This window comes from Cucumis melo, chromosome 11, assembly GCF_025177605.1.
Source record: "Cucumis melo cultivar AY chromosome 11, USDA_Cmelo_AY_1.0, whole genome shotgun sequence".
Lineage (NCBI taxonomy): Eukaryota > Viridiplantae > Streptophyta > Magnoliopsida > Cucurbitales > Cucurbitaceae > Cucumis > Cucumis melo.
The window spans coordinates 22,828,279-22,847,968 of record NC_066867.1 but is presented as its reverse complement, the minus strand read 5'-3'; the positions used below and the strand labels follow the sequence as shown (position 1 = coordinate 22,847,968).

The following is a 19,690-nucleotide window of genomic DNA, read 5'->3' as shown; positions in this document are numbered from 1 at the left end:
TTTTAATGTTTTTTACTTTTTGATTTTGTCCCAATGAGGAAATCCTTGAAATTGCAAGTGCCGTATGACGCTTTGTGAATGATTTGACATGGATCTCTGAGGGATTCCTCCTCTTCTTCGGTTTTTGAGCTCGGTTAGTCGATTCTCCACCGCCGTTAGATGAAAACCGGAGATTACTGGAAATAGTACGTAAATGTCGTTGCTTCATTTCCTCTTGCATTTATTTGATATTTTTCAAAAAAAAAAAAAAAAAAAGAAAAAAAACCTTTCTTCTGTTATTTGAATTCAAATTCTTTATGAACTAACAATGTAGGCTTTCAACGGATTATTTTCCATTAGTTTATAGAAAGAATGCTTTGCCCATTTGGCTTTCTGGACGGAATCTATCGGCCGTGTTGCTTCAGTTTAAGAGTTGATGGTTTTAGGGTTCCAAATTTCTATCCCGGAAGAAATAAACTTCCAATTTTTACGATGTAATAAACTTTGTTGTGATCAAAATCTATGAAAACGTAGAGATATTGATGGGAAAGGAAAATTTTAATACTTGATATTTTTTAAAAAAACTAGCAATTCTTGTATCAAATTAGGATTGTGGATAGAAACGAACTTGCAAAATAGAGTTCTTTAATGGTAAAAATCATTGAAGTTTGATATTTAATTTTTTCTAAAGAGCATGTTTTGGTTGCTCATCAACGAAATGACTTACTGTGGGATAGGATAATCTCATTTGATAGGATATTTTCATTCTCAAATTATATGCCACTACTTGTACTTATTTTATTCTTTTATTTTAATCATCCCTAATAGTTTCCAACTCTACTTGAGACATTTAAAAGTTTAAGAAGCAATATATAGGATTGTTTCCAAAACTATATTTCAAAATTAAAATATTTGCAATTTAATCATAGAAATGAATAAACATTTACCTTGAACAACATTAAAAATTCTTCTTTAATAAGCTTAGAAAGAGCTTGTGTTGCAACCGAGGATTAGATTATGTTTCATCAGTTTTACGGTGGACAAAATGACCATCGACAAATAAAGAGCTAAAAAAATGTTGACAGTTTAATATTAAAAATGAACTTGAAGAACTTGAATGAACATAAGTTCAAACAACCATAATGTCATTTTACTTTAAGAAAAAAAAAAAAGAAGAAGAAGAAGAAGAAGAAGAAAGAAGTGAACAACCCTAATTTGCGATATATTATTTTATTGCATCTACAAAAGCATGGATCAAATTCTCTAGAATCATGAAGGACCCATTTACAAATGGTCCACAAAAAATGTAAAGACAAAATAGACTGAAGCTTTGGCCCAAGGGTTCTCTCTTAAATCTGATTTGGGTAAGAGAAGAGGAGAAACAAAAAAAATTAAAAATTAAAAATTAAAGCTAAACTGAAATTCAAATTCAAATTTAAATTCAAAATCTAAGTTGGCGGGAAAAAACGGTTGAGATTGAATGGCAAAGTGTAAAACTCTTCATTTCTGTTGTCTCCTCTAAAGGTTCTGAACTTCACCCACCATGGCATTCCTCTGTCTTTCTTTGATTTCTCTACTTCCAATGTGTTGTCAAGAAACACTGCCACTACCAACGCCACTGTCACCGGCGATGAGAATATCGTGTTAAGAAATGCATTGAACTGCAGTTCCGAATCAAGCCCCACAATGTTACAACATAGACAAATAAACAATCAATCCCCACAATTTCATTGGATGTTTTAGTAGCGTAATAATTTACCCATTCGGCGTTTGTATGGACGAGTCCTCGTCGGGCTGGGTTCCAGTACTCATTGAAAAACTGGGGAATGGATAATCCTAGAAATAGTGAAAGTCCTGTGATCATGAGGTTTCTCATTGAATTCATGTTTGTGAACTGGAGAAATGATAGTCCAACTGAAGCTGAGAGATGGCACAAACGGGTTTTGTTAGTTTGGAGTTCAATTAATTATGTGAATGAATGAACTTTGGTTCGTGTTTTTGATTGCATACCGACAAGGCCGAAGAGAACACAGTAAATTGCAGCAAAGATGGGGATGGGTATGGATGCAAAGACTGCTCCAAATTTACCTGAAAGAGAACCATCAAGTCGTAAAATTGCTCACGACGAAAGGCAAAAGCTAACTCGGGTTTCATGATGCAGTTATTACGTACCCAAGGTAGAGAAAAATATCATGAAACCAGCAGAAATTTGGACAACCCTTCGACTTCCTACGCGGGTAAGCCCGAGAAGTCCCACATTCTCCCTGCAATACACATTGGCAATGTCGAATAAGTTCATTCTTGTCCCAAAAAGGGAAGGAGATGACAAATAAAACACTCATCAACTATAAAAGTCCATCTTACACAGCAACAGTTGCACCAGTGCTTGTTCCAAAGAGACCATTCAGCAAGACACCAATCCCCTATCAAAACATTAAACCAAATTCTCATTCCAATCACGTTCATACACGAAACAGCAGAAAACCACAGCTTACCTGCCAACCAATGCCTCGGCTAAGTACATAAGCAGGAGGAGGAGTTGCAATTGCCAAGCGAGATGCTGCCTTGTATGCACCAGTGGACTGTTATCGAACGTGTTAGCGTCAAGAACAAGATTCAGGAGCATCAAGTTTTAATTATAAATTTATTCTCAGAATTTGAGAAGGATAAATACCTCAACCATTGAAACAAGAACAGCGGCCATCATAGCAAATGAATGACCTGCTGAAAATGTAGGAGGCCCCCATTGCAAAGGATATGGAAACTTGAACCTGAAACAGCAACATATTCATATGTTTTCTTTTTCACTACCAGCGACTTTATACATCCAACATCAAGAGAATGAGTTTCAGCTCACCACGGGGCAGTAGTAATAAGATTCGCTCTGTCAGTTCGACAACTTATTTGGGTTTTCATTGGCTTGTTTCGATAAGCCCCACTTGCAGTTAAGATAACTGAATAGATCCAAACAATTGTGACACAGATCAACACAGGAAATCTCTCAAAAATTGGAAGATCTCTGAAGGGTCTCACATGCTTTAGATACTGCAATTTCATGATACCCGTAGGGTTAAGAAAGTAATATATACTAAGAGTACCGACTGCAAAAGAGACGAATGTTGCTTACTTGTGATAGTCCAATGATCAGTATCAGCATGGGCAGACCAATTTCCACACACTCCCCCAGCTGAAAAAGAAAAACTTTTCATTAAATCTTAAGAACGCTTTCTTGTATTGGTTACAAATAAGCAAACATAAAATTTTTATCTCACACGTTCAGGTTTAGGGAATTTTCAAAATAACTTCTAACTGAAGTTGGATAGTAAGATTCCATATTCTAATGGAAGCAGAACTCGGAGGTAAACCAAAGCTTACAATAAATTCCTCTCATAGAATCTAACCTACCACTGGAAATCCTCGTTGAAACAACCCAAGGCCAACCAATCCAACAACAGGTGCCATGCCCAATGGACTGAAGAAACTACACACATAAAGCAATGATATGATTAACAACATTGATAAGTGAAAGAAATTCACATATTTGTTTCATTTGAAAAATGTACCGTGAGAGTAAACCCCAAACTTGGCTGTAACCAAGAATGATTTGTATGCTTGAGGCTACAATTAGAGCTCCTTGAATGGCACGCATCGTATGTAAAAATCTCTGCAAACGAATCACATGGGAAGATCTCTTTCAATACCCTATCAAGTGAAGAAAAATATCAAGAAAAATGTTTGAAAACAAGGAAAATTTGAAGTTGCAGTTTTGTTGCTGCAACCTTGGCTGCCTATTAACACATTGGCTGTGACACATAACTATTACACTCAGAAGCATGTAATGTTGAAAAGCATTCAATTTTTGGTGGGTGTAGACACAATCACTGTTCTCACCTTTCTTATAAATTTCTCCTTCAAAACAATTTTAAGGCACAATGATTTCACATGTCACATCATGACCCTTATCGCTAGCATAATTTTCTTTGTTCTGAAGGAAAAAATGAGGATGGATGCACAAACTACATTATTTTCCTTTAAGTCTCTATGAATTATGATAGAATGACGATGAGAAACTTACTTCATGAGAATCGCTAATCCGTTGCAACGAAGAGTCTCCAACAATGTAAGCTATAGGAATAACATAGGCAAAGGAGCCTCCAACTACTGCTGGTAATCTAGTTCCAAAAAGTGCTTGGAGAAGTGTATTTAAGCCAGCTACAAAAAGAAGAGTCTGTATAACTCGTGCTTTGTCTCCCTGAACAAATATAAAATGAGATCAATGGAGTGCAAACGAAGGAAGATAATGACTTCAAATTCTATACACATTTTTGCTAATGTGAGATTAAAAAGAACAGTTGTATAAAATGAGAACTTATACGAAAACAAGTTCAGAATGAAATGGGGAAGAAAACAAACTTACGTTGTCTCCACCCATTGCTGGGACAATTAAGGATGGAATCATCACATTGGTGCCTAGCATCAGAATGTAATTCTGGAAAGCTAGGAGAATGGTTTCCGCTGCAAAACATCACCATTTCATAAACTCAAAAAGAAAGGTAAATCAGGCATTTCTTTAATCCATCAGAAACACATATAAAATCTGATAATTGAGTTTCAGGGACCATAGCCATTCACAAATGAATTGTTAACGTAAATTACAATATCATCACAAACAATGCTTTGTTTAACAGGGAATGAAGAAGAAAAGTAAAAGAAAAAAAGTAATAGCCACCCAAATTTTTCGATGCAGAATGCTGACAAAAACAAACTAGCGATTATCATTGAGATCATTCAAGGCAAAAAAAAATGCTGAGTTTTGGCAAAGATTTAACAGAGTATATCATAAATCCTCAAATTGAAAAATGAAAGCAGAATTACAGTTTAGTATCCAAAGAAGGAACCTTTAGAAACTTGGAATTATAAGACATTCCTCATCACCTACCCTACTGTCAGATTCCCATTCCATTTCTTTTAAAATAATCCCAGCGACAGCAACGACAAAACGACGAAAAATAATTGTTTTTCAAAACAAGAATGTACCAAAATTTGAAGTCCACATTCCCCCTCAGAAGAAATTCCCGAACAACGTAAACAGAAGAAACTTGCACAATACGTTCACTTATCAAACACAAGCAAATGCAGAGACCAATACAAAAATGGAGAGAAAACTCATAACAGTAGAGCAAAATCCACCATTCCCAACTACAGTTCACGTCAAAAAAAAAAAAAAAAACAACAACCCATCATTTTAATCATCAGTGTGAAAACCAACCAACCATTTCCAGGACATGAAAGGCAATGAGTAGTTTTCAAGAACGATTCTAAGTTGAAACAGAGAGAAGGGAAATGGAAAACTGTCTGAAAAGAGAAAATTATAAAGAAAAATGAAAAAGGGGAGAAGGGTTATACCCCAAGGAGGATTAGAGTCTATGCAGTACTCAAGGTCTTGAAGTTGTTCCATGGGAGGGTGAGTAATGTCAGCCATTGTAATGGGGTTTTTTCTCTTTCTTCCTCACAGTCAGAGCTGTTTTTGATGAAGGAAAAGATCAGAAGGAGAAGAAGAGGAAGAAGAAGAAGAAGGTAAAGTGTAGAGATATAAAGTGAAGAGGAAAAGCAAGAAGGAAAAAAATGAAAAAGAACAATATGCAAAGCAAAAACCCTCCAACGCCAAGCCTCTATCTTTGCTGTAGTTGAGAAGCTTGTTTTTTTCTTTTTCATTTTCTTTTTTTTTTCCCTTTCCTATGAATTACAATTGGAGCATGATGAGAAGAAAGAACCCTCACCTATGATCATAACTACGAAATAGCCATCCAAAATTTTCATTTACATAATTGGATAAAACAAGTAATAAATGGCCTGCAAAATGGTGTACCCTACTACAAATAAATTTCTTTAAACCCTCACCAGTCACCACCAAAAACCAACTCAAAAAATTCCATATTCAACATAAAATGCTATAAAACAAAATATGTATTCAAAGTATTTAGGTTAGAAATGGTTTTGGTCTAATGTCGTTGCAGTGAGGATTTAGTTTTTAAATTTTAATTTGAACTTCAATTTAAAATTTACATCTCATCACAATTATGTGACTATAATTCCTTTTTTATATAAATAAAATATATTTTAATTGCTTTGTTTGTAAAAATTGCAACTTTAAGATTTACTTTTCAAAGAATCTGATGCCTCTTCTAACAAACTCTTCTATTCTTTGTTTCAAATTTCTTCTGTTTTTCCATGCTTATTTCTTTATTTACCAAACAAATTCTTTCTTTCTTTATTTTTTTTTAATTTGACATCAATTGTAATCAAAAACTAAATCTCGTTCTTCTTTTCCTTTTCTTTTAGTACAACAAATGGAGATGAGATAAAATCGAGCATTCATTTTTAGAAAAAGGAAAAAGGTAATACATATTTGAAGTATATTAATTTTGAAGTGAGGGTGGATGCTAGGATTCAATAACCAAATATAAAAAGAGTAATTTAACGAAAGGGGATTTTAGATATAGATAGAGATGGAAAATGAGAAACAAATGGAAGAAGAGAAGAAGGAAGTATAAGTTTAGGGTTTAGGTTAATAATTTAACGGGAAATTGCAATTATTTAGAGGGGCAAAATTGTCTAATTGAAGAAAATAGGAATGTCAAAATAAGAAGAAAGAAGCGCTTTCGGCTGAACTGAAACACGGCCTCTCAAGACTAAGAAGAAGGAAATATAAAAAAAAAAACAAATATTCCATGAGACTGGCAGTACCACTACGAGCATGAGCATGAGCATGAGCATGGCATCTCCACAATATCCGATTCCCACGGAAAACTAAAATACAACAAAAGTGGAATTTAACCCTTTTTTTTTTCTTTTAATAATCCAAACCTAATGCTAATCTTACGTAACTTGTATCTTTCTATCTTTCATTTTCATTCCTCACAAGATAAGAATCTCCCTTCTTTCATTTGATGCTTACTATGACCAAATGGCCATCATTTTTTCTTTTAATATCATATACTATGTTACACAATTCCAACACTTCATTCTCTTCCTCCAACACACTTGCCTTAATCAATTCATTCAATTAATCATGCAAATTAAGCCTTTCCATTCCAATAATTTTAACTTTTTAATTTTAAGTTGAAAACATATGTCTAGATCAAATATTTTTACTTGGTCCTGTTTTTCTTTTTTCCTTAAATTATTACCAAATTGAGTATAAACGGATTGACATAGAGTTTTTTACTATCAATCTTGTTGATAGAAGTCTGATTATTTTACAATCACATATACTGTCAATATGTACGTGTGTGTATGTATACGTATGTACATGTATGTATGTGTATAGTATGTATATGTATATGTAGGGAATATTTTCAAATATAGCAAACAATTTAAAAATATAGGAAATTCTTTAGATTATATACACCGGTTGCTACTTATAGACTTTAATGAATTAATACACATTTACAAAAGTCTATCAATGTCTATATTGATAGAATCTAAGATTTTATTATATTTTTTTTGAATATTTTTATCAATTTTGTTATTTTTCGAGTTATATAAAGGAGCATTTTAAAGATAGTAGAATATCGAAGGGAAACTTACATAGATGTAACAAAATAACAAACTATTTACAGACGTGTAACAAAACTCATAAACTTAGTCATTTTTTTTAATATTTCAAGTTTACCCTTCCATCTTTTTCTCCTCACAGCGTTTTCTTCCTCTTACTATTTTTTTGCGTGGTTTCTTTTATCGTTCTTTTTCTGCTTTTTCTTTCCATAATCTTTCTTATTTTTCAATTTTTTTTACTTAAATCTTTCCATCGTCTTTCTTGATTTTGCGATTTCTTTCAATGCCTTTTTTTTTATTATTATTTTACATCGTTTAATATTTTCTTAGTCTTTCTTCTTTTTTGATTCTTTTTTACATGGTTTAATCTTTCCATCGTCTTTCTTATTTTCCTTTTTTTAACTGTGATTTCTTTCCATTATCTTTCTTCTTTTTTACGTCGTTTGAATTTGGATAACCAAATCTAAACGACCGTGTACAAAAAAATAACAAATCTAAAAAATCGTGTATAAAAAATCTTTAAAAAATAATTTAGATTGGAGTAGCCAAATCTAAATGATCGTGTACCAAAAAGATTTAAAAAATCATTTAGCCAAATCTAAACGATCCTGTAAAAAAATCTAAACGATCGTATAAAAAAATAAAAAAATAAACGATCGTGTAGTAAAAGAATTAAAATAAAAAATAAAAAAAATAAACGATCGTGTAGTAAAAGAATTAAAATAAAAAATAAAAAATAAAAAAATAAACGATCGTGTAGTAAAAGAATTAAAAAAAAAATCGTTTAGCAAAGTCTAAACGACCATGTACATTTGAAAAGAAAAAAGATCGTTTAGATTTGGGTGCGTGTAACCAAATATAAACGTAACCAATTTAAACGATAGAATTGAAAAATAAATTATAGCTATATCTAAATGATTGTGTACATAGCATAATATATGCACCCATTGTTGTGACAACGCAGTTGACGGGACATTTTTTGTATTTTATTTTTGGAATTGTTCTATGTAGTATAAATACTTTACCATTTTCTATATTTTTGAAAGGACCCTAATATTGAAACTATTTACAAAATATATAAAAATTCATCTAATTCTCTATATTCCATTTGAAGATTTGGCTACATTTTATAAATAATTTTCTTTTTTATGCTATTTATAATCATTATGAATTGGTATAATTTAATTATATGAATAAAAGTAATTTATTTCCTATTGACATTTAATTTAGAATTTGTTATAATATAATTATTGTAAAATTGATGCATTATTTGATAAATGTTTATTTCAAATATAGTATTGAATCAAACAAAAATTGATGAGAGAAGTGAGAAAGTAGATCAAGGTGGATAATAAATAAATTTTTATTTAAGATTGGCAAACAATTAAGAAGTAGAAGATTTTAGAAAAGTTAAATAAAAGTTGATATGTATCGACTTTTGGTAATTAGTAATAATAAAGAAAACAATTTAATCTTAGTGAGTTTAGTTACGAGACCTCGTTCACTCCAAGCTAAGATCTCGTCTTTGAGAATAGATCTAAAAGACAGACATGTCTCAGCCAATTGAGTCAATTTTTTTTTTTTTTTTTTTTTGAATTCGATAGACAACCAATTGAGTTAAAGTTTAATCATGGTTTAACCTTAATTTGAAGGGTTCAGGATATGGGTCCACTTTGTTTAGGTCCAAAAGACCTAAAAGGGTAACTTTAGGAATGCAAAATGGAGCAAGTTTCATCACTCGCATTCACCGATAAAAAGAACTCGAAACAGCAATCATATTCTTCATTGATCATATCAACTCCAATGGCTCTATTTCAGTTTCTTCTTCTTCTTCTTTCTCACCTTGAACTACGTGCCCGTCTTCTTCTGCTTCCAAAACCGTCGCTCTTTCTTACCTGTGATTTCTGTTTTCTAAAAACCCACCAACAAATTTTGAAACTTTCAACCCATTTATAACAGATCAGTATTCAAATCTCATCCTTATCCAGGTTTGGACAAACCCTATTCAATTCATGTTATGTTGTTTCAATCACAAATCTGCATCCAAACACCTGCTTTCTCATATTCCTTCCCAAATAAACCATTTCAAAAAGCCTCCCACTTCGAACTGTGTTCATCTTTGCTTGCATTTCCCAAAATCCTGTGATATAAAAAAGAAAAGAGAGAGAATCTCACTTCTTTTAGCTAACCTTTACTTTAATGTCCAAATTGCCCTTCTTCTTCTCCTTCTTCAATAGTTTCATTTTTTTTCCTGTAAGTAATAACTATTAATAGGAGCCTGTAAATGAAATTAGATGTAATTAACAACCATGTGGAGTCATGGATAAGGACATTAATAAGTACTAGTTTGACTGTAATGAAGCATTTAAGAAAATGTGTTAACTTTAGGAGTAGAAATTTTTTAAGGGAATATTGGTACAGGCATTAATTATCTTTTGGAATAAAGTCAGGGTTGACAGATGAAGAATAAGAGGATAAAGGATTCCTCTATCCTTGTGTATTGCCTTTCTCTCTTTCTTATTTCTTTACTTTATGGCTATCTTTCTTCGGTATATGGCCCTCAAGGACACCACAATAGTAACAGCTTTTTTTGTCCAAGGACGGGGGGGACTAAACAAAACAAAACCCATCAATTTAAATCCTAAAAATACTGTCAGTGTCCAAACTTGAAGGTTTTCAAATTTGAATTTTGTATGTAAAATAACCCCACTGTATTTTATGTGTTATCCATACATAATTCTACATAGAGATATAGAAACTGAGAGAAATGAGAAGTTTAACTATACAACATTTCTTTCGGTTGATGTGGGAGAAATTTGAACCTCTCATCTTTTTGTTGAGGGCATATGCCTTAACCAATATATGCTAAAATAGTTAGGCGACGACAGCAAGGCATTCATGTACAATTTTTATTTCGTATGGTTAAAACAGAGCAACAGTTACCCAGCAAAGTGATTAGGTCAATCTCTGTATTACTTGTCACTGCCATTGAAGTTGGGGTTCAATGCCATTTCGATCTCCTCCAAAGACCTCCCTTTCGTTTCCACTAAGAAGTACTTGGAAAATATGGCTGCCACTAAGGAAAATGCACCAAAGCCAGAATAAACTGGAGCAACGCCAAATGTTTGGACCAAGTCGAGAAAGAATAGACCCACCGTGAAATTGCATACCTGGGGATAGTGTATAAGTTGGAGAAATAACAAGAAAATAAAGTAGCATTAGCATGAAAGAACTCACGAAAGTTTACCTCAAAGAGACAACTAATGATAGAACAAGGCAAGAACATTTTGTGTTTCAAAACTTCAAAGAAGGTGCACCTACTAATTATAGAACAAGGCAAGAACATTTTGTGTTTCAAAACTTCAAAAAAGGTGCACCGATTTTGCTAATAATCAGTTGTACTACTTGCTTACCCAGTGGACTGCAAGGCTAAATCCCATGATCTTTCCTCGTGCTCGGGTGCTGCTAAGCTCAGGTATAATAATACCAGTCACTGGACCGGCTCCAATTGCAAAGGAAAAGATATAACTATGGAAATGAGCAAACAAAAGACAGCACCAATTATACAAAGTACACCAATACAACAACAATAAATGCAAGAGCTGATAAACAATCAGGAATTGCTTAAATTTCAACCTTGACACCATCAAAGGTTATTAGTTTTGCAGTCCATATAGCTTAACCTTACAAAGCAAGCGAGAAATACTCTGAAACCAGTACATTTTCAACACATCCACCAACACAAAAGAAGACCTCAACAAAATACGACGACATCCAGTAAGAACTTAATTCTTTTCTTGTCTCTTAATTCGAGTAGATCAAATGTTAGGAAAATAATAAATATTCTGAAGCAGCAAAAATGGTGCATTTTATTACAATAACAAGTTAAGGTGAGAAAAATTCAAGGAAAAATACGGATTTATTTGTGCACCAACGTAAAGAGATGGTAAAGCGAAATTCTATTTTAACTCGATTAGAAACAAGAGAAATGTCCCTGCAATCCAGAGACAGAAACCATAAATTCCCAGTCCATATAATCTCCCTTCCCCACCAAAAGTACAATGATACTCATAAAAAGAAAAATCCTCTTATTCTCCATATTCTCTCTTTCAAAATTTCTTGGAAGAAACAAAAAAAATTGAAGACATAAATCATTTTTATTCATTTATTATTTTTTTTAAAAAAATATGATAGCCTATGTTTTCTTTTAACTGTTCTCCTCCATGTCTCACCAAGCTAGTCAATCATTTTCTAAAAAGAAAGCCAATTCAGTCAATATCAAACTGACAAAAGAAAATGAATTTAAGAATGTGCAGAGTTCTGCCTCTATCGTGAATAAAGATTAAGCAAATACGTACGCAATAGTTCCTACTATCGATAAATTGCGACTCAGTTCTTCATCAAACTGAAAACTAATGGTAGAGACAATAAGCAACATTGAAACTGCCTGCACAGAGATGAAAGTTCAAGAGAATTAGGATCCCGTGTGATAAGAGCAGACCGGAACATTATCTTCAAATTGGTGTCATCTATGCCAATGATGTGTGATACTAAAACTAAAACCAGAACTCTAGTTCATCATTGATGGTAGAGGAAAAAAATAACTTCCATCTTTCTAAAGCGAGAAATCAACATTCAACAGTATAGTTGATCTTCTTTGACATAACAATACAATTTACATTCGGTAATATGCAACAGTTGTGTTATTGCATTTTCACTCATAAGACCCTTATGCATCTTGTGACTTATGATGTGTTTTAGCAACCTTTTTGGATATGTGTGTGGTCATGTCTTGAAATATCTCTGTCATTAACTCACCATGCCCAAATAGCTTCCAATTAAAAGCCTCTGCCTCCCTTGCTTATCCATCAAGTACAACGCACAGAGAGCACCTGTTGACTTCCTGATTAACAGAATGAATACATTTTCCAAGGAAAGATAATTTGCATACAGAAAGTTCCTCGAAAAATGAAATTTTTGCTTACCAGCAAAATTGGTAATTCCAATAACTAAACTTGCTAAAGCAACATTTGTGATTCCGACGTCTTCAAAGGTCAAAGACGAGAAATAGAGAACTCCATTTATGCCAGCAAATTGTTGAAGGAAGAAAAGGGCACCTCCAATGAATGCAACTGAAATTAAACAAAGAAAATTGAAGGTCATAAAAGTACCCTTGCATTGTTAAAGTGAATGATTAGACCTTTTAACTAAACTACTAAAAGTAATCCAGCCAAGTTAAGCTCCCATAAAGAAGACTATCATTCTTAAAGGGTAATGCATACGCTTGTCAATATTTTTTCAAACAAAGACATAAGACAAGGTTCATCACCTGAAATACTAAACCCTACTAAAAGGGATCCTTCTGGTACCTCTAAAGTTTTGTTCTTCAAGAAGCACTGACCATCCACTGTTCAAATCACTTCCATCATTCCTTATTACGGACTGGAACTCTTCAACTGCTCTTTCAACTTCAGATTCTCCCCATAGGTTGCAGATAACAACTCTAGCTTCATCCAGTCGCCCAGCCTAGAACAGCATATGGAACCACTAAAGAAGCTACTGATAAAATTCTGTGGTCTTTCAAAAACTTAATGTCTTACCTTGCTTAGCCAGCGTGGACTTTCAACTGCAAACTGCATGCCAAAAGCAATAAAGAATCCAGGAAGACTTGCAATATAGAGCATTGTCCTCCACCTGAAGGCAAGACATGCTAAAATTTATCTCAAATTACAGCAAGAAAGCCCACTGGAGTAAGAAGCTCTAGCTCTCCTACTTGAAATTTCTTCACATGCATAAGTACAATGATGCTGGATAACTTGAGCAACCTTGCCTCTAAAGTATAAGGTGAAGACTTGAGCTAAAAGGCATCATTAAGCAAAATGTGGACAAAATATTTTTTGAGCAGATGATTTATTTGCACAAACAATCACAAATGGGAGGGGGAGGGGGGGTTTGAAGAGGGTTGATTATCTTCCCTGTCCTAAAAAATTTAGAACCCAAATGGAAGATGTTGCCAATAGATCCCTCAAGAAGATGGCTACAGAAATTATGCAATAGGAAGTTGTTATATGATGAAGTTACTCAAGATGTCTACCTCAGTACTATTCGTAAACAAAACCAAAAGGGGAGGAGCACACACACCAATGTGGATCGTTCTCTGATGGAATTCCTAGAAAGAGTGAAGCAATAATTCCAAGGCATGTTCCAATCTGGCACAAGCCTCCAAGTGTTCCTCTATATTTTGTTGGAGCAACCTACATCAACAATTATAAATGAGAAAATAGAAACAGAGAAAGAAAACCTTCTTTTGACAATACTTCTCAAAAAAAGAATGGTTCAATCTTTTCCATTTATTTCAATTGATAAAGAAAACAACGAAGCACCAAGGAAATTAGGATAAAAGAAAAGGGGAAAAAATGAATATAATGAAATCATAGAACTAAAAAGGAATAAGAGTTTAACCAGACTCTAAAACCTTGACAGTCACGTTTACAAAATTTGTGACTCTGACCATTTTTTGAGTCTATACCTCCCTTCAATTATAGCAGTAGGAAGCAAACGTTGAAACGCCATTGCTACCCTAAAGCATTTTCTTCAAAATATCTAGCATCTGCAATAATGCTAACAAACAGAAATTTAAATGAAAAAGGAGAGAGAGAGCTTAGAAGTAATGCACTACCTCAGAAATATAAATTGGAACAAGCACTGTATTAACTCCAATGCCAAGGCCAACAAGAAATCTTCCCCAAAGTACTTCATCCAAGGTATGGGCTTGAGCACTGACACAAATACGGCGGGTCAAACAGAGATAATCTGGTAAAAAAACACACAATCAGTATACATTTACACAAGACTAAATACCTCAACAGCGCACCAAGAATCAAGGGTATTGTTGCAATTTGAAAAGTGCGCCTAAAGCCTAGTTTATCAAGCAGCGAACCAGAACTTATACTTCCAAGAAATGCACCAACAATAAAAATGCTCACAACAAGTCCCTCAAGTATTGAGTTCCCCTCAAAACCAAGTTCACGAGCAATAGAAATAATAGGACCGTTCATTACTCTGCAAAATATTCATCAAAGGGGTAAATAGCTCAAAACAAATAAATGTGAACATGAATTCAAGTTCCCCACGATCCACAAATGCCTTCAGGCAAAATTTGGGTAAGGGTAAACACTCGATTTTGAGCCACATGATTCTCTCTACACATTAACAGACAGCAGAGCCATCGCCATTTCCATCTACAAAACACAAACCAGACATCCCAAATATAGTCTTACCCTATGTGGTAACCGAATAGAAAATTAGACATGGAAGCAACAAGAACATGAGGAAAAGCAGGCAACCATCCTAAATCGAAGCTATCGCCATCTTCCGCTCGCAACGAAATACCTTCTTCACTCTCTGCAAAGATTCAATGTGCTGAAAACTCGGTAACAACATACCAAATAGCTTAATGGAAACTCCATGGAACAAAAGTAGAACCTGATTTTCCGTTCCTCAGCTCCGGCAACTGTTTATTCGTAGCCAATACCTCAAACTTTCTAATAGAACGAAACATATAACGGAAACCGGAACGTAACGGAAATGACCCATGTCGGGAAAGGTCGTAGGATGGAGGTATTGAGTGCCGACGAGCGATGGTGATCGCCGGCGCCGGTGGAACCGGGAAATGAAGAAGGGGAATGACCCTCATGAAACGAAAAAAGCCAAGAAAGTGAGGGAGTTCTGGTTTAGAAGTACAGAAAGACCCACATCAGGGACTTGAGCAAAATGATGGATTCACCTATTTTCATGATATTTGTTGGAGATGAAGCAATCCAGAAAAGGACCCACTGAAAGAAGACTCCATTTATGTGCACGTGGTTGATAGGGATGATGATGATTACAGATTTCGACTCCGATTCAATCCACGACCACCGACCGACCCAATGACACGACGGAAAGTAGCGGGATTTTTGTACGAATGAACATAAAATTGATTTTTTGTCGCTCATGTTCCAATTCTGAGTTATATCCCACTTTGTGGCTCTACTAACTAACTATCTTTGCCTCTTTTTTTTTTTTTTTTTTTTTTTTTTTTTTTTTTTTTTTTTTTTTTTTTTTTTTTTTTTTTTTTCTCTACACTTCGGTTTCGTTTTTTTTTGGACCTTGGAATATGGTTGGTTTTTTCCAAATTTTCATTTTTTTTACAGATAGTTACACTTAGGTCTATTTGGTCTTTATCATTATATGATTTAAAATGGAGACCAAAAGTTAGTTACTTCAGAAAAACACCAAATGATAGTCCTTAATCCTTGTTTTTGCTTTCTACCCAACAAAACTAATCATACAACGTTAAAAAGATAAGACGAAATTTAAAAGAAAAAGTACAAACAAACACATAGCAATACCATACAAATAGATAATTCCTTCTACTCCAAACCGTTTCTGCACACAAAGCCAACATACTCAACGTAATCCTTCATTTTTCATCCTTACTTTCAACCCCTTTTGATCCTCAATCATGGTGGATCTCTACAAAATTTCCCCTTCTTTTGATGTTGTCGGTTTGCCCCATGACCGTAAAGATTTCTCTTCTTTCATCAATCACCACACTTCAAAAAATCGAAGGTCAACCGACACCGAAATAGGCGTCGAAAAAAGAAACATCGTAAGAAGAACCTTTTCGCGACACCGTGAAGAAGGCGTTGGCAATGTAGATCTCTGGAGACATCGAACAAATAACATTGGCAGAGGGTAAGGCTTCCTTGTCGTCGAACAAGGAGATATTGCGAAAACGTTTAATTTAAATAATAATATAGACTTTTCGCGACGTCATGCATGTACACGTCGTTATTGCCCCAATAACGACCGACATTGCATGTAAGGCATCATGAGAGGTCGACCTTTTGCCGACGTTACTTTGACCGCGTCGACAAAGGTAATGTCGACAAAAGGTTGAACATTTAAAAAATTCTGATAACCATATCACGACGCCAGATTACATGGCGTCGTAAGAGGCCAAACCTCTATTGACGTGGAGTAGGTAACATCGCGAGATTTGTGACGTTTTGACTGCTTTTGACAAAGTTCTCACGACGCCATAAGTGACTACGTTGGTAGTTCTTGGAGAATTAACGGTGTTGCGAGTAGGACATTCTCACGACGTTCTTTTAGCAGCGTCGGGTGATCCTCTCTAATTTTTGTTCTGTGATTCACAAAACACAAAAGCACACGAAGAAAAGAGAAAAGAGAAAGAAAGAAAAGAGAGGAGAGGAAGCTGTCGTCCATCGCTGCCATCGCCGTCCGCTGCCCACCATCCTCATGTCGTCGTCTATTTGGTTCTTCGTCTCTACCAGTAATAATAATGTATTTTATTCTTTTTTCGTTTCTAAAAAATATATATTAGATTGTATGTATAAATTGTATATTGTATATTGTATGTAAAAATTTTGTATGTGTACGTTAGGGAATAATGTATATTGTAGATTATATAAAATTTTGTAGATTGAATAAGTAAATATTTTTATAATTTAAAGTGTAAATTGAAAATGTTAGAGTTTCTTTAGTTATAACGTATATTTAATTGTTTAAGAACCAAATTATACGTGTGAATGAAATTTTAACAATCGTAATATGTTAGGGAATAATTATTATTGAAATTGTGATATTGATGAAAATTTTAAATTTATGATATTGATGAAATTGAAGAATTTGAAACTTTTTAGTGATGTGTTGTGATTATCCTGCAATATGGTAGTACGTAGTTTATTATTTGTGAACACGAGTTATTTGTTAAAAATAAGGGTGCATTTATTTAGTTAGAATTATGGTTGCCCTTAGTGAAAGATAATTACACGTATTTATGTTATAGGTCTTCAACGATGGACAAAAGTTGGATGAACATTATAAATAAGTTACCGAGTGAGTATAGAGATGGAGTTTTCAAATTCTTAGACGCTGCGAAGTTCACGTCGATGAGTACGAACGAAAAAGGTGTCTATGCAAGAGATTTAAGAACTTGAATTGAGACTCATTAGGGGGTGTGGAGAGACATTTATTAACCGTTGGAATGTGGAGAGACATTTATTAACCGTTGGAATGTGCCCCTCCTACATAGAATGGGCATATCATGGAGAGCTAGTGAACTTGTATAGAAGTATAGAAAGATTTGATGAAGGAACTAGTAGTGACCCTTTCCATGAAGAAACTAGCAGTGACCCCTTCCATATTAAAGGAACCATTAGTAATCCTTTTCTGAAGATAATGAAATGTTGGGAATGCTACATGATTTACAAGCTCCGATTGAACACGAAGAAGAAACAGCAGAGGAAGGTTTGGAGAATGACATATCGTTCAATAGTGGTGTAGAAGAGGAGACAACGAATATATTTCAAGAGTTATTAAACCAAGCTCGTCATGAGCTATACCCTAACTATTCAAAATTTTCATCCCTAAACTTTTTGGTTATGTTGATGCATGTCAAGGTTCTTACGCTTAGAGTAACAAGTCGTTCGACATGTTATTAAAACTGTTAAAATATGCGTTTTCAATATGTAGTACTACTATCTCTAGTTCTTTCTATAAAGCAAAACGAAAGTTGTATGACTTGGGCTTGGGATACGAGACTATTCATGCATGTAAGTATATGATTGTATGTTGTATTGGAAGAAGTTCGCCGGTTTGACACATGTCCAACTTGTGGTGAGTCTTGGTACAAGGCTAGTCCTATCAGAGGAAAAAAAAATCCCGCACAAGGTATTGTAGCACTTTCTATTGATACCAATTATAGAGATTGTTTGTATTGCAAGAGGGCTTGAAATGAGATGACATAAGGATAAATGAGTTGAAACGGATGACGTGTTGAGGCATATACAGAGGGATGGAAGCATTTTGATTCTGAATTTCCTGAGTTCGCTTCAGGTCCAAGAAACGTTCGTTTTGGATTAACTTCTGATGAGTTTAATCCTTTTGGGCATATGAGTACTGCCTACAGTATGTGGTCTATGGTGTTAATTCCTTACAAATTTCACTTGAAAATACATGAAAGAATCAAACTTCTTCATGTCATTGCTAATACCCGATCTAAGATCTCCCGATAGAAAAATTGATGTTTACCTCCAACCATTGATTGAGGAACTGGAACAGTTATGGAGTCTTGGTGTTCGTACATATGATTCTTTTACCGTTAAGTTTTTTTAGTTGTATGCTGCTTTGTTATGGACTATTAATGACTTTTTGGCGTATGGTGACTTATCCTTTTGGATTTCCCTAAGCTTATTTCATAAACTTATATATTTATTAATAAAACAATTTCAAGTCATCGCAACACGTGAGAGGGACAACCTTTCACATGATTTCTTCTCACTTGGGATGAGACATTCACTTGACGTTTAATTATGCTCTAGATTCATCATGGGTGGGATACAATTTCACACGATAGATCGTGATTTCTGACGCACAATACGAAATAGGGGGGTCATAGTAGTCGTTAAAAGTAGTGCAAGTGAAAGCGACGATAATAATTTTTATGGTGTATTAAATGAGGTTCTTTATGTGGCATATTTGATGGAACATCGTGTTTGGCTATTGAAGTGTAGATGGTCTGACACGAACAAGAACAAAAATCATAGAACACACGTGGAATTGGGGTACAAATTTATCAACACATCCCGTTTTTGGTTTCTTGAATAACCAGTCATTCTCGAAATCTAGGCACATGAAGTTTTTTACATTGACAACCCAAAAAATGGTACCTTTTGAAAGGTTTTTTAGGTTGTCCAAAATGAACATATATGGGACGTATCCAAAATGGATGATGTTGAGGATCAACACCTAAATGTACCCGAAATTGTTGTCGGTTATCATGTTGCTAATCACGTTAAAAATGACACCTTGTGCAGAGTCGATGTTGATCCTATAGTGGTAGAAAGATCGATTGTGCATCATATTGTTGACGACTTTATAGACGATGACGATAAATAATTATTTGTTCAAATGTACCTGAAATTGTTACCGATCATCATGTCACTCATCACGTTAAGAACGACACCCTGTGCAGAGTCGATGTTGATCCTACAGTGGTGGAAAGACCGATTGTGCGTCATGTCGTTAACAACTTTATAAACAATGATGATGAACAATTATCCATTTAAAGTGGATCAAATGATGA

The 19,690-nt window shown here is 34.3% G+C and overlaps 2 protein-coding genes across 5 annotated transcripts; both read right to left on the bottom strand.

Moving 5' to 3' along the window:
• Nucleotides 1-1,180: 1,180 nt before the first annotated feature.
• LOC103496361 (nucleobase-ascorbate transporter 1) lies at nt 1,181-5,702 on the bottom strand. 2 transcript variants are annotated; one of them, XM_008458191.3, is made up of 14 exons: nt 5,386-5,702; nt 4,397-4,494; nt 4,055-4,231; nt 3,543-3,643; nt 3,385-3,460; nt 3,107-3,166; nt 2,837-3,024; nt 2,654-2,750; nt 2,475-2,561; nt 2,344-2,402; nt 2,152-2,243; nt 1,990-2,067; nt 1,739-1,899; nt 1,181-1,597 (listed from the first exon to the last, which is right to left on the bottom strand). In XM_008458191.3, exons 1-14 carry the CDS (start codon nt 5,459-5,461, stop codon nt 1,586-1,588), a joined length of 1,362 nt encoding a protein of 453 aa, XP_008456413.1. In that variant the 5' UTR covers nt 5,462-5,702; the 3' UTR covers nt 1,181-1,585. The 2 variants fall into 2 exon arrangements, with proteins under 2 accessions (XP_008456413.1, XP_008456412.1); XM_008458190.3 differs by having other exon boundaries at nt 1,181-1,640; nt 5,386-5,700.
• A 3,179-nt stretch (nt 5,703-8,881) lies between these two features.
• On the bottom strand, nt 8,882-15,539 carry LOC103496362 (probable plastidic glucose transporter 1). Of its 3 annotated transcripts, none has more exons than XM_051079654.1 (13): nt 15,022-15,539; nt 14,817-14,940; nt 14,398-14,598; nt 14,216-14,315; nt 13,678-13,790; nt 13,137-13,230; nt 12,906-13,062; nt 12,522-12,668; nt 12,355-12,428; nt 11,895-11,983; nt 10,950-11,064; nt 10,480-10,706; nt 8,882-9,814 (listed from the first exon to the last, which is right to left on the bottom strand). In XM_051079654.1, exons 1-12 carry the CDS (start codon nt 15,230-15,232, stop codon nt 10,509-10,511), a joined length of 1,623 nt encoding a protein of 540 aa, XP_050935611.1. In that variant the 5' UTR covers nt 15,233-15,539; the 3' UTR covers nt 8,882-9,814; nt 10,480-10,508. The 3 variants fall into 3 exon arrangements, with proteins under 3 accessions (XP_050935611.1, XP_050935610.1, XP_008456414.1); XM_051079653.1 differs by having other exon boundaries at nt 8,882-9,787; XM_008458192.3 differs by lacking the exon at nt 8,882-9,814 and having other exon boundaries at nt 10,210-10,706; nt 15,022-15,538.
• Between the last annotated feature and the right edge of the window lie 4,151 nt (nt 15,540-19,690).

Coding starts and splice junctions, on each gene's coding strand:
- LOC103496362 (XM_051079654.1), bottom strand. CDS start 15,232: ATGAGGGTCATTCCCCTTCTTCATTTCCCGGTTCCACCGGCGCCGGCG. Junction 14,599..14,816: donor CTATTCGGTTACCACATAGG/GTAAGACTATAT, acceptor AATATTTTGCAG/AGTAATGAACGGTCCTATTA. Junction 12,429..12,521: donor TGGAATTACCAATTTTGCTG/GTAAGCAAAAAT, acceptor GGAAGTCAACAG/GTGCTCTCTGTGCGTTGTAC.
- LOC103496361 (XM_008458190.3), bottom strand. CDS start 5,461: ATGGCTGACATTACTCACCCTCCCATGGAACAACTTCAAGACCTTGAG. Junction 4,495..5,385: donor AGACTCTAATCCTCCTTGGG/GTATAACCCTTC, acceptor GATGTTTTGCAG/CGGAAACCATTCTCCTAGCT. Junction 3,167..3,384: donor TTCAACGAGGATTTCCAGTG/GTAGGTTAGATT, acceptor TTTCTTTTTCAG/CTGGGGGAGTGTGTGGAAAT.